At 37.1% G+C, this 12,866-nt stretch overlaps 2 protein-coding genes across 2 annotated transcripts; both read right to left on the bottom strand.

Moving 5' to 3' along the window:
• Positions 1-1,165: 1,165 nt before the first annotated feature.
• On the bottom strand, positions 1,166-10,329 carry LOC135937778 (DC-STAMP domain-containing protein 2-like). Its single transcript, XM_065481019.1, is given in 12 exon segments — positions 1,166-3,646; positions 3,697-3,784; positions 3,901-4,107; positions 5,070-5,307; positions 5,591-5,758; positions 5,818-5,986; positions 6,037-6,190; positions 7,395-7,633; positions 7,635-7,993; positions 8,544-8,703; positions 9,205-9,491; positions 10,045-10,329. Coding segments are annotated over 12 exon segments (2,394 nt in total). The 5' UTR covers positions 10,262-10,329; the 3' UTR covers positions 1,166-3,538.
• Positions 10,330-10,539: 210 nt separating this feature from the next.
• LOC135948507 (ubiquitin-conjugating enzyme E2-17 kDa-like) lies at positions 10,540-12,505 on the bottom strand. The gene is made up of 4 exons (XM_065497816.1): positions 12,365-12,505; positions 12,154-12,234; positions 11,893-12,097; positions 10,540-10,831 (listed from the first exon to the last, which is right to left on the bottom strand). Exons 1-4 carry the CDS (start codon positions 12,406-12,408, stop codon positions 10,706-10,708), a joined length of 456 nt encoding a protein of 151 aa, XP_065353888.1. The 5' UTR covers positions 12,409-12,505; the 3' UTR covers positions 10,540-10,705.
• Between the last annotated feature and the right edge of the window lie 361 nt (positions 12,506-12,866).

The raw sequence follows: 12,866 nt of genomic DNA on the forward strand, positions 1-12,866 counted from the left end.
TTATATATCGCAGATTAAATGACCCAGATAGATTGGTGACGAGCGTAAAGTTCACGTTTAAACTAATTGCGCATTATTTGCAAAGAGGACCTCCAACCTTTTCCTCATCACTTCCACTTAACAAATAAAGTACAGTTTCTTTAAAAATTTGTTTAAAATCTACTTCAAGCGTTAAATATTCGTAGACAGCTTTAAAATCTGGTTAAAGCCTATATAACCCTTGAAAAATAAAAGAAAAATAAATTACACGCTCTTAACTAATAGCTCTAAACCTTTTTAGATAATTTTTAAAAACACAATTATGGGCTAAAAATAGCCTTGCTGTTGACCTCTGTGTAGATTACAAGCTTTAAATTGTACTGTTCCTGTACAAAAGGCTGCTGAATTATGGTAGAGAAAAAAACGATGCAATAAGCAATTTCTCAATAATAATGTTTAACAATCAAGAGAACCTTGCTGCAATTCGTCGTGGTAGCGGAGAAATTGCGCATGAGTTTTTGGTTCGCCCGGCGAAATTGCGCATTTTGAAAATTGCGCATCTTGAAAAGTGCGCATCTGACATTTTGAACCAAACACATTTTAATGCACATTCTGTTTTCTCCCCCTCCAATACATGCTTGACAAAAATTTCAAACCAATCCGAGCACTAGAACGCTATCTAGTGATGTTTTTATAATTTGTATCCTCCTAAATATGGTAAATGAGCCAAAGTCTTTCCTACTTTATAACTTTGCTCAGAGTGGTCCTAGAACCAAAATTAAAAAACTGATTTACTCGTCTCAACAAGGCAAACAACTTTTATGTTGACCCCAAAGTCATAGGTCAAAGGTCAAGATCATTAAAATTGATATTTTTATTTTAAACTCAAATTTGAAAATGATCGTATTGAAATTTTTAATTTTTTTTATAGCCATTTTGTAGAGCACGAAAAATTAAGTTAGAAACGTTAAAATTTCAAATGTTTTTAATATAAACTGAAAAATATGAAAACCCCTGTTTGTCGAGGTCGGTAAAAAAAAGATAATCGACCAAATCTAAACTTCTAATCATCCGGTATCAAAAAACTGCATACCGTTAGACTCGTCTCGACGTCCCCAAGTGCACTAAAGGGGTATGAGACCAACCAACCCCCCAACCCCCTTTTAACCCCCTTAACAACGTGAAATTTAGCATTTTTCGTCCGTTTTAACACCTTAAGCACGACGTTGACGATTAATTGTCCTCTTGAAACCAATTTAGTTACTTAATTCATTTCAAGACGAGTCAAACGGTGCGTATTTATTGTAAATAGGACCACTAAAACCCTAGATTCTGGTGCCACAAAGTTTTTTTTATCGAGATGGACGCAATAAAATGCTTGATATAAGCACCAAAATCTCAGGTTGTGGTGGTCCTATTTACAAGAAATACGCACCGTTTGACTCGTCTTGAAATGAATTAAATAACAAAATTGGTTTGAAGAAGACAATTACTCGTCTACGCCGTGCTAAGGTGTTGAAAGTTGAAACGTTTTTTTCTTGTGATTTATTGTTATCGACATAATTTTGGTTTTAAATTATTATGAGTGGCAGAAATATTAAAGAAATATATTCCCAACCATCCAAGGCAAAAGCAGCACCATAATTTTAAAACCAGATTTCATAATATTTGTAGGTAGAATAAAAATTCTTACAAAAACCATGCATATCTTTCGGGCACGTTCGTTAAACAAGGCCGTTTATGGTCTTTATATCGCGCATTGATAAAAAATAATTTAAACCATTTTTTAAAGCTATAAAATAGGCATTTAATTTCATTGATAGCTCTTTTGTACTCCAAAACCTGTGGCGCGGAAACAGTTTTCTCCCTCCCCTGTAAAATTTAATATTTTTCAAATGCGCAATTTCACCGGGTTTACCAAGAACCTATGCGCAATTTCGCCGGGCGAACCAAAAACTCATGCGCAATTTCTCCGCTACCACGACGAATTGCATTTTAAAATTTTACCAATTAGAATTTACAGCGCTTGATTACATTTTCTTACCAGGTTTCGATTCCTCTCGGCGAGATATATCTAATGTGGTTTGAAACTCTCTAGAGAAACTCTTTGTTGAGAAATATTATAAGATTTCAAGTAGGGAGACAATCCTCTCCATTTGAAAAGCATGCTAACTTTCCAGCCACTTTTCTTAAAAATTGACAGTCAATTTTAGCTCGAACTGGATTCTTAGGGATCAAAATATGCGTTGGTAACAAGAATTTTCCAGAATTTTCCAGTATCAATTCTCTTTGAGCAATTTAACTTACTATCAAATTAGTATTTGACTGGTCTAGATAAGTCGCTAGACGTTGAACTCCGTCACCCTTCGATCCCTATAGTGACTGGAAACTGACATAGAAATGCCATGAATGTGAGTGTTATTGTGGTATAAATCGAAACCTCAAATTTTAAAATGAATAATATTGTATATTTATGTTACACTCTCATCTACAAAAATTCTAAAAATAAAATATTCTTAAATATATGTATTTTTAAATTTATATTTCCGACTCGCTAGTATGAGCAACCGCAACAAATTAAAACCTTGCATTAAAAGTCCTTGCTTATATTCATTATGTTGTGCGGCATTCCAGTAGCGTGTATCCTCACAATAATTAGATTCAGCCAACCTGTCTGTCAAGTAAAGTGCCTCTGACAAACAGTTGCGGATAGGAATAGCATTTATGACCGCATCTATTGAGCAAGAAAGTGATTAACGGATGCATCTCTGGCTCTTCTAATCGCCACTGCTGCCAAAGAATATAGAGGAGGAAAAAAACAATGTAATAATCGAGACTGCTACTTCAACTTGGCAACTGCAGACGTCACATTTTTGCTCCACGCCTTTCATTGCAGTGATAACCTTTGACACGAGCACTGAGCTGCGTGCTTCCAATCACGATTGCAGCAATTCATCCAATGTTGAAATTCCGCTCGTGATTATCTGCTGCCACCCTGACTTATCGACCGAGTTGATATAATTTCAAATTTATTTCAAGAAGACCCGGAAAATCCTTGATACCAATGCAAAAACTAAATTCTGTAAGGATTGAGTTAAAGCCAAAATTGTCCAAGGTAACGCTGTAAATTTGTAACAGTAACTGCAAAGATAGCATACTTTTCAAAAAATGGGGAGGGCTGTCTCCCTACATCAAATATTATTTAAATTCTCAACAAAGAGTTTCTCTACAAAGTTTCAAACACCATATATCTAGACGAGAGGAATTGAAATTCATCAAGAAATTTTTCGAAATTCAAGTTTAAAAAATGCTTCTATTTTTACTGTGGTTAATCTGTTTCGTATTTTCTGCAACAATATTTTTGTGAAGACACATGGACTTTTTTGTTATTAATATAGCAGCTGAGCGAGCACCTGCTGATATTTTGCATTGTTCGAAAATAAACATACATTTTCTAAATAAGAAAATTGTCATTTCACCCGCCGCTAGGATGGAATTATTATTGTTTGCTTGGAAGATATGATTAAAGTTTTCCGGGTTTTCCATCTAAACCATATCATTACAAAGGCCAGCGTGGCACGAGAAAGAGAAGAGCTCTCATTGAATCTTGAATTGCTGTCATGAAATTAAGAGCGAAGTTCAATCGTGGTTCGTCCTCCTCCACCTCCTGCAATATTCATCATCCCGCATAAATTAATTTCTAATTGCAAGACTCACAACAACCTGGTGAGGCTTTGAACTCGTCGAGGCTTCTGCTCGGGTCGTTTCACTTTCCTCCTTTTCCACTTCCTCATCGCCAGAGTATCTGATTTTATAGGTTGACAAATAATAAAGCCGCGGTTTGAAGGCCTCCGATGATTCACTTTTGATTGACGAGTGACTTGGATACGGTAGGCTGATATATTTTTCATTAAAACTCACCGTTCGAGTATTAAGCCAGGAATTTCAGGTTGAACCAGATTCTCCTCGCAAACAATGCACACGTTCCTCCTCTCGTGGAAGCACTCTTCGCAATAAATTGCGTTGCAGCCCAAGGCTTCGCATTCAAGTAATTTGTCGGCAGCGGTCGCGCAAACCACGCAGCATGACTGTACTGCACCTCCGAAAAATAGTCTAGCCAACCAAAATCTGAAAATTTTGAAATAACTCTTCTTGCATAACCTTTAATGGCACATCATTTAACTATGGTTGCGATTTTTGGTATTTTTTTTTCGAACGTTAGGAATATTTAGAAAATACACATTTCTTGGACAATGAATTCTGCGACCATGTCAGTTAAATATTTTTTACAAAAATTTTATGTGAAAATGGCTGGATTTTTTAAATTTTAAAATGAAAATAAATTAATTGTTTTAATTTTTGTACCATTTTTTTACTTGATTCTTAAATCAAGGAATAATTAAATGTCTAAATTTTGCAATAGAATCGAACTTCTATTGCTTTTAAAATAGTATATTTCTCACCAAAACATTTTTAGGTTGAAAACCTCAACTGGAATGCTAAAAATATATATTAACAGCCAGGTAATTTTCCAGTGCCGCATAAATCTGGTTTGTTATTTGCATATCTTCACGTGCTCTCTCGATAGAAGAAATACTTCAAAAATTTCAATGCACAATGAATAAAGGGTAAATAGCAAAATAAACAGATTGAGCGACTTTGTTAATGATCTAATTGCGTAAATGAATGATCGAGATTATCGTGTCATGTGTTGCGTTTTTATATTCCATGATGTATGATACGAGAAACACTTTGTTGCATTTTATCACATTACCACTTTTGAAATCTTTTCTTTCAGTATATTCTTTTCGCTCGTCTGCAAAAAATAAAGCAGCGATCTTTCATTAGAAAAAATATTATATTGATAATAAATATAAATGGAAAATGTTTGAATAATTGTAAAATTTATGCCTTTTATGAGAGCTTAATTGGCTTAAAAAAATACAAGGATCCATATGATATATGCTGCTAGGAAATAAAAGCACCCAAGCAAACTCCTAATACTTCACCCATGCCCTTTTTTATTATTACAATAAGGCTTCGATCTTTTTCTTTTATTTATATTCAATTATTTATGGCGAAATATTTACCTGTCTTTCAATTTTTCAACTAGTCCTCGCTTATTCAGTGGCTCTGCGTTCTTCATGACACCTGCGAGGCGGCCGATGTCCCTGAAAAAGCCGCCGCGCTCCCTGAGAATATGTGAACTGAGCCAGGTGGCACGTGCGCGTGCCCTCTCAGGGTAGTACAGGCTAAGCACGTGAGGCCGCAGTCGCAGGACGAACGGCTCCAGCAAGGCGAAAAACCACGCCAACAACAAAACGCTGCCTGAATGCAAATTCTAATTAATTCTGACGAGCATAAAAATATATAAATTAATAATTCGCTTGAACTTGAAATTATTTGCTAGCAAGACTTGCGATTTCAAGGAACACAATGACAATAATTAAGTGAAATAGAATTGAAATAAATGCTGCTCTACTTTGATTGATATAATAAAAAAACTAATTTTACTATATATGTGAGCGAGTACCATTCGATTATTCGTCAAATATGATTTTCTAGGCCAAATTGTTACAAAAGGCAATGTCTTTTTTAAGGATTTTAATACCAATCCGCAAGTAGAGCACCATGTCCGGCTGCTTTGGACGGGGCAGACACATTGAGGGGTGCAGATCAAAGGAGATGTCCTCGCGCGAACTGAAAGATTCGGACAGGTTCCTGTACATGTCGGGAATCAAGCCCTCTCCGCCCACCTGCAGCTTGACTTGGGGTCGTTCTGTGCGGAAAATACAGACAGTAAACCTAAATTCACGAATTTAAGAACAATCTGTTAACCTGGTGGTGTGTCGGGGAGAATTGTGTCTCTCTTGATGACATCGAGAATCCAAAAAAGAGAGTAATCGCAGCCAAGGTAGTAAATTATGTTAAGCGTGGCCAAAAAGAGGAAAACGAGTGAATGGAAAAGTCGCTTCCGCTCGCTGCGTAACAGGCGTAATTTTCCAGGCTGCAGAATTAGTGATATTAAAAATGGTTTGAAATAAATATATGATCTACTCTGCAGTACAGCCTTTTTTCCGAGCTTGTCAAAGGCAAAATCGGCTCCTTGCCCTGCTTGATTCTTGCCAGGTCAATTTCTCTCATTTCTCTCGTCACGTAATAATTGTCAAATCTGTCATTAGTCTTGAATTTCATGTGGTACTTGAATGCTCTGTAACGATAATAATTAAATTGGATCTTTTTACAGGACGATAATCATAATTTTGCTCTATAATAAATAAATTGTTTGGCTCTAGGAATTTTGCAATAATTTATCTCTTAACTTTCAAAATAAGTAAATCATATAAAGAGAGCGCATTTGATATATGTATTTATTTGCATGTTTATTTCAAATTATTGATATTAATTGAAAAATCAAATGTATGTACAGATTTTGATGAATTACAAAGTGGTTACGAGTTTGGCTTTATGTGTGGCTATGTGTGTTAGAGCAAAATTTTTGGCAAATACAGAAAGCTGGTAAAATTTACAATTCTACTGATTTTACAATTGTCACTCCCGCAAGGCTAAAAAGTCGAAAAATTGTAACATAAAATTAATATCACACGTTCATGTATCCGTACAGAGCGCATTGCAATGACTACGGTCTGTTTAATCGGTTTTCCGCTAGCTTTTTTACCTTTTACTCATCGATATATTTGACTTTGACTTATACTATATTTGTATTATGACTTAGATGAGAAACAACAATTAATAATAATACAGCGGCTGTTTTCGCAGGCCTCATTAGCAGTACTTTACCTCCAAAGCAAAATTCGTGCCACAGTATTAGCTGCAGAGAATTTTTAATCAGCGATCGTTGAAAACGTCTGCCTACACTTATTTCTGAGTGCAAACAAGAAGAGCAACGAAATTGACAACCCCGCAGCTCGAATCTCCTTGCGATAGAAATTAATTTGTACAGTTCAACAAAGCCAAATAACTCCATCTTTTCTAACGCGAGCTATTTTCAAAGAGATTAGGCGGAAATTTTCAATAATCGCTGATTAAGTTGGAAGATTTTGGAAAAATCCCGAACTTTTGCAAAATTATAAAACTTGCACACCATTCAATTCCCCTCGCTGAGCAGAAACAATGTAGTTTCTTAAAGTATGACCACGTTTCGAGAAACTATGACGGTTTGATTTTATTTTAATTTCCGAGGAACCATAAATAGGGCTGACCCGTAAGAAAATCATTAGCATAATTGTTGACCTTGAGCTCAAGGACGCTGCGCGGATCAGTCCCAATATTGGGAACTATTCCTTTGTCAAATTGTCATATTTAATCAAAAACTATCGAATAGTAGCGTAAATTTACGAAATAAAAAGTGAAATAACTAAAATTAAATACCTAAATTATTTTGCGTCGCTTACTTATAGAAAATAATTATCCAAGTGAGGCCGAGGAGACCACCAGCAAGTTTGTAGAGGAAAACAAAGGGGTAGTAAATTCCCTCCAACTCAGCCTTCATCTCTTGCAGCATCGACCTCGAGGTTTTGTTATCCGTTTCAAAGTCAGATGTGAAATCTTGCTCAAAATGCACATCCACGTAGAAAATTGCATCGATTTCTTTCCTAAAATCGTCCCGCACTGAAAGTTCCGAGCATTTCTGGTTAGAAACTTTTCTTTTCTGAGGGCACACACCCTGCGCCGCTTGCGCGTGGAGCAGGTTGCCTGCCTCTCACATCTGCAGGCGCTCGCTCATTACTTTCTTTGGCGGTGTTGTCGACGGCTTCGGCAAAGGGATCTGCAGCGACGCAAACGGCGGTCGTGCTCGACAGAGTGCTGCATGCAAGCGATCCGGCGTAAGATACGCTGCACAGCCACGAAAAGTTTGGACCGAAAGAGTCAGAACATTTCTTTGAAGATTTCTCGATGAGCCGGAAGCAGCGCTCCATTGGAGTTCCGAACTCCTGGTCGCACATTTCCTTTACGTTTGTCAACCAATTCAGCGACGCCTTGAACATGCTACCTAAGAAAATATTTTTATTTTAAGTTTGTCAATTGATTTTGGAACCGGCAAAAGCATTCTAGAATTTAAAGAAGTGTTTTTCCCATTTGGACGTGACACTAAGTTTTTTTTTTTAAACTGCTTCAAATTCGATAATCTCGGCGTCCAGAAGCGCACATAAGACAATTTTAACAAGGGTCAAGGTCATAGGCTAAAGTACAAGGTCACTAAATTTGGCCAAAATCTTACAGTCACCGCCACATATTGGAGGCTCAACATTTTTTGAACGCATAACGCACATAAAATTGTGCCAAATTTCAATTTTTTCGTTTTAAGATGTTCACACAGAGAAAGCTTATAAAACGTGGTTTCCTGGCATGACGAAATCAGCAAATTTTTGAATATTTTATTTTCTACCCGGTTTCGAGTAGGTTGTGCCCAAATAATAATTTAAGTTTTGTAATAATATCCATAGAAATGTTTGCCAGTTGTAACAAACTGTTCGAAAATCAGAGTAGAAAAAAACAAATATTAAAACGATACCCTAAAATGTAAGCAGTTTCAAACGCACCTATGGCTGAAATAGCTTTTTGAAATCCAACAAGCGTGCTTCTCAATTCACTCACTGATAATTTTATGGTGGTCAGTGCCTTGTCAACCATCATTTTCGCTCTTTCTAAAGGCCGCTCTACGATGTTTGCCAGTTTTCTAAAGCCTATTCCTGCAAGTTTCTGGAAAATTTCTAATGAATATATCTGAAAACTGAAAAAACACTAGGCTTTAATGTATTTCTTTTTTGCATTTGATTCGAAGAATGGGCGTCTGTGAGTTAAATTTTAAAAAGAAAAAATATCTTCTGCCACCTTCTTGTACTTTTCGACCTCTCTCAGACCTCGCCAGCAGAAAAATTCTTGCTGCAGGAAATTTTAAATCACTTTATGAGGACCTTGAAAACGATCGACTGCACTAATGAGCACAGCCAAACAGAGGAAGTGAGGAAGAATTCATTTTCATCGAAGTAAAAAAATAATATATATTATTCTAATTTAATATATTAAAGTGGAATTTTTAAACTGCATTCTAAGGGATTAGTTTATGCATTGGCTGGCATCAAGGATTTTCAGGGCGTTTGCAGTATGAATTCTCTTTAAATGGCTATATTATTGATTTTGCATCACAAATTATTTCAAAAGATCATTTCTAAAATATTATGGAAAATAAAATCCTGATACCAAAGTGCAAGTGAGCGAGTGTGCAGTTTCATGCATGTTGTGGATTGTGTTTGCTGCGGGCCCGTTGATGGCCAGTATGAAGGCGAATGCCACCAGAGCGTGTCTGCCCCTCTTGGACGCCAGCTGGGGCAGTAGCAGGAGCACGACGCATCGTACCTGGGATGAGAAGGCCAGTCCCAGGGTGAGCAAGGGTGACAGCACCGACATTAGGACTGCCACCTTCATAGGACTCATCTGCACCTGCACGCTCAGCGAAAGCAACAACACCAACACCAGCACTACGCCACCTTGGAAAAGAGGGTGTTAATTGTTTTCATACTTTTTTAAAAAAATTTTACGAAATGTACAAATTGAAATAATATTATTTTAACTATTTTATTTAAATTGTAATTAATTTGTCCGGATAGATTGAAAAAAGAAGTACGCAACTTGATATTTGAGAATAGATATTATGTGACTAGTTTGGTGAAATAAACTGAATTAAGGCAATGGCCCCGTCATAATATTGAATTTTTCAGGTTTAAAATAAGAACAGATTCTTCCGATATCTTAAAATATTGAACCGTTCGGAGTTTTTTCGCTTGATTTCCGTTCCTCTCGTCGCGATCTATCAATCGTTGAACGAATTATGAGCAAAATTTACCTCCTGACGAAATCTTGATTTTCAGTAAGGAGACAGTGCTTGTCGTTGTTTAATTTTCGTGCAAAATTCGAAGCTGATTTTCTCTAAAATTCAAACGCACATATATACTCTGGGCAAAGTTTAGCTCTTCCTAATTTTTAAATAGTTTCCAGGTCTACTTTATAAGATTCTCTCTGATTATACCGCACAAAACATACCTATGAACCCAAAAAGAGACCTGAGGATCATCCAGAGTAGGGCGTTTTGCAGGCACTTCCACCTTAGCCAGATTGTGGTCCATATTGACCGATTATTTTCCCAAAAGTGTTCGTTGTGTTGCCTGTCTTCCAAGTATTTTTGTCTCTTATGAACATAGCGGCGCACCCTCCGCAGCATCAAGTGCGAACGAACCAAATCCACCAGGTAAGACACCATGATAATCCGCAGTTTGAAAACAAAAATCAATGTCAACAATGAAAAAAATTACAATTCAATTCACTGCGAATCTGAAGAAACGGGTCTCTTGGCGATAATAAAATGGGAGTAGGGCGCTCTTTGTCAGATATGCCCAAAATCTCACTCTTGAGCACCTTCAAGGCACGTGGAGGGACAAATTGAAGTGAAAGATGTATGTGATTCCACTGTTTAAAAATATTTTTCTTCAAAACATACAGTTCATGCAATTCACGATTTTAAATAAAATCCAGGTGTAATTAATTTAAATGATTTATGTTACTTTTATTCTTTAATCGAGAATTTCCATTCATTGGTTGATCGTATTTTAACCATTTAAATAAATATTTTGACAAGTGCTTAATGATAGCATTAGAATACTTTGCCGACAAAGAAATGGAAGCAGGTGGCGAGATTGCGTGGAACCTAGTCGATGAAGGTCTGTTCGACGCACGCCTTCACTTGCTTCTCATACTCTCTTCGGTTCTCTTTATAGAGTTGTGCTGCCATAGAGTTTGCTGGCGAATTCGGATTTGGATCGCTCAAAAGTGACTGAAATAACAACAGGTCTCATTAAAAATAATAAGAGAAAGAAACAAAGTGTAGAAATATTGCATCAGAAAATATTGACAATTAGAAAATATTATTTTGTTGGAAGATTGCATCAACGCTAATGCGTCATAAAATGTAATTAAATCTTACTAAAAGTTGCATGACAAGAATAATTGACTCATCAGAACAAATAACAAGATAATTAAAATGGTTAAGGTGCAAAAATAACTTTGCAAGTAGTCCTAAACTACTTGTTGGCCATTCAATAACATTTAAAGGACAAAGCAAGTCCAAACCATTTATTTTTATACAAAGCTAACAATTCTGAAAATCAGATTGGCATTGGAATTTTCAGAATTGGCCTCCACGTTAGGAATCAAGCGCAGGACTAAGTAAGAAACTGGCCATAACTGTGACGTCATAACTGCTCAGGGTAGCAAAAGATGAGGATGAGTCAGTTTCCTAATATTAATAATGGTTTTTCCTTGTTGTACTTCTTGCTTTTAAACCAAATCAATCAGAGCATGTCCATGACACTGGTGACGTCACAAAATGGCCACTCTCTTTCCAACTTTTGACGTTTCATGCGGCGGCCGATTTCAAAAATTATAAAAGCCCTCTGACTTTCAGAACTTTAAGTAAACATAAATTAAAAATTTCAACATTCATATATATTATGTCATAAGTCCATTAAGTAAAAGAATGATCTCAAATCCAGAATCTAACATGAGACAATTTCACATTATTGCATTTTACGTATTTTATTGGATCATTCTAACAAACTTGCACGTTTTCTAGCCTCTATCAAGTTCATCTGACGAGCCAAAGTCCGACCATAAGCAAACTAGGTCATGGTGGTTCAAGTATTACACGTAATTAGCTAGTTAATCCGCCCATCTGGATTAGAAAACCAAGTTTAAAGCGTTAAAATAAAACAAGTTAACATTTTTTGCACAAACTAGACTAAAATAGCCCTCTAAACTACATGTGCCGCGATATGTATCTATATGTGTATGCAAAAAACAGGCAGGCTGCCAGACCAGAAAAAAAGAGGCGCGCACCTGGATAGAGGTGAGTATTGCTGAGACATCATACGTGGGGCTCCACCGGTTCTGCAAAATGTCTAGGCAGATGCCGCCGTCTGCGTACACGTTGGGGTGGAACATCTTAGATACGAATTTCACTGTGGGGGGCTTGTTGGGGTACTCTTCGTTGAACTCCATTGTGAGTTTGAAGGTCCCATCTTCAAACGGAGTTTCAGCCGGCCTGTCGGAACAAAAGTTGATGCATTTATCTCGAGAATGCAACCAATTCCAACTTACCCGAACATCACAGCATTCCAAACCATAATATTGTTGTCCGTTGGGGCTGCGCTTACTCCCGGAGGAGGGTCTTCCTGAAGTCTGCGAACAAAGTTCAGCGCCATAGCGCGCGGTTAGACGCGAGATTTTCCCATGAAACCCTTCCTGATGGCTTCTGCCACTCGGGGTTTTGGATTTTAGGGGTGCCTGAAGGGATTGGGGCGAGTTTTACCTCTTAAAATCTCTCATTAAACGGCGTCTGGCTGGAGTTGACATTGTTTTCAGCTGTCACTGATGCTCGAAAATGGTGTGCGCAAGGGAGCTACGAGTAACAAGTGGGGAGCATTGGAGAGAGGCTTGTCACTTTGCCTCCACTTCCTACACCTTTTCAGCTCGCAGCTGAAGGGCACTTTTCACTGTTGCCACGTCTCCATCTACCAATACGAACAGAGCACCAGATTGTAGAAAGTTATGAATTCAGAATGACCAAACTTTTTAATAATTATAAATTCATGACGATGATAGCCCCAGACGCACACCTTGGACACTTAATTTTAAAACGTTGTTTTAATGTTTTTAATGGTGAACATTTATATTCTTGAAGAAAATTGACTGATCTATTTTCCAAATTGTAAATAGATGATGCCAATGAAAAAAGATAAAGGCACGCGAGGCTGTCTTTTAGTAAATCTTCCTCTCGGTGTGATGCGTGTTGTTTATTTTTCTGATTGTCT

Source organism: Cloeon dipterum, chromosome 1 (genome assembly GCF_949628265.1).
Source record: "Cloeon dipterum chromosome 1, ieCloDipt1.1, whole genome shotgun sequence".
NCBI classification, from domain to species: Eukaryota; Metazoa; Arthropoda; class Insecta; order Ephemeroptera; family Baetidae; genus Cloeon; species Cloeon dipterum.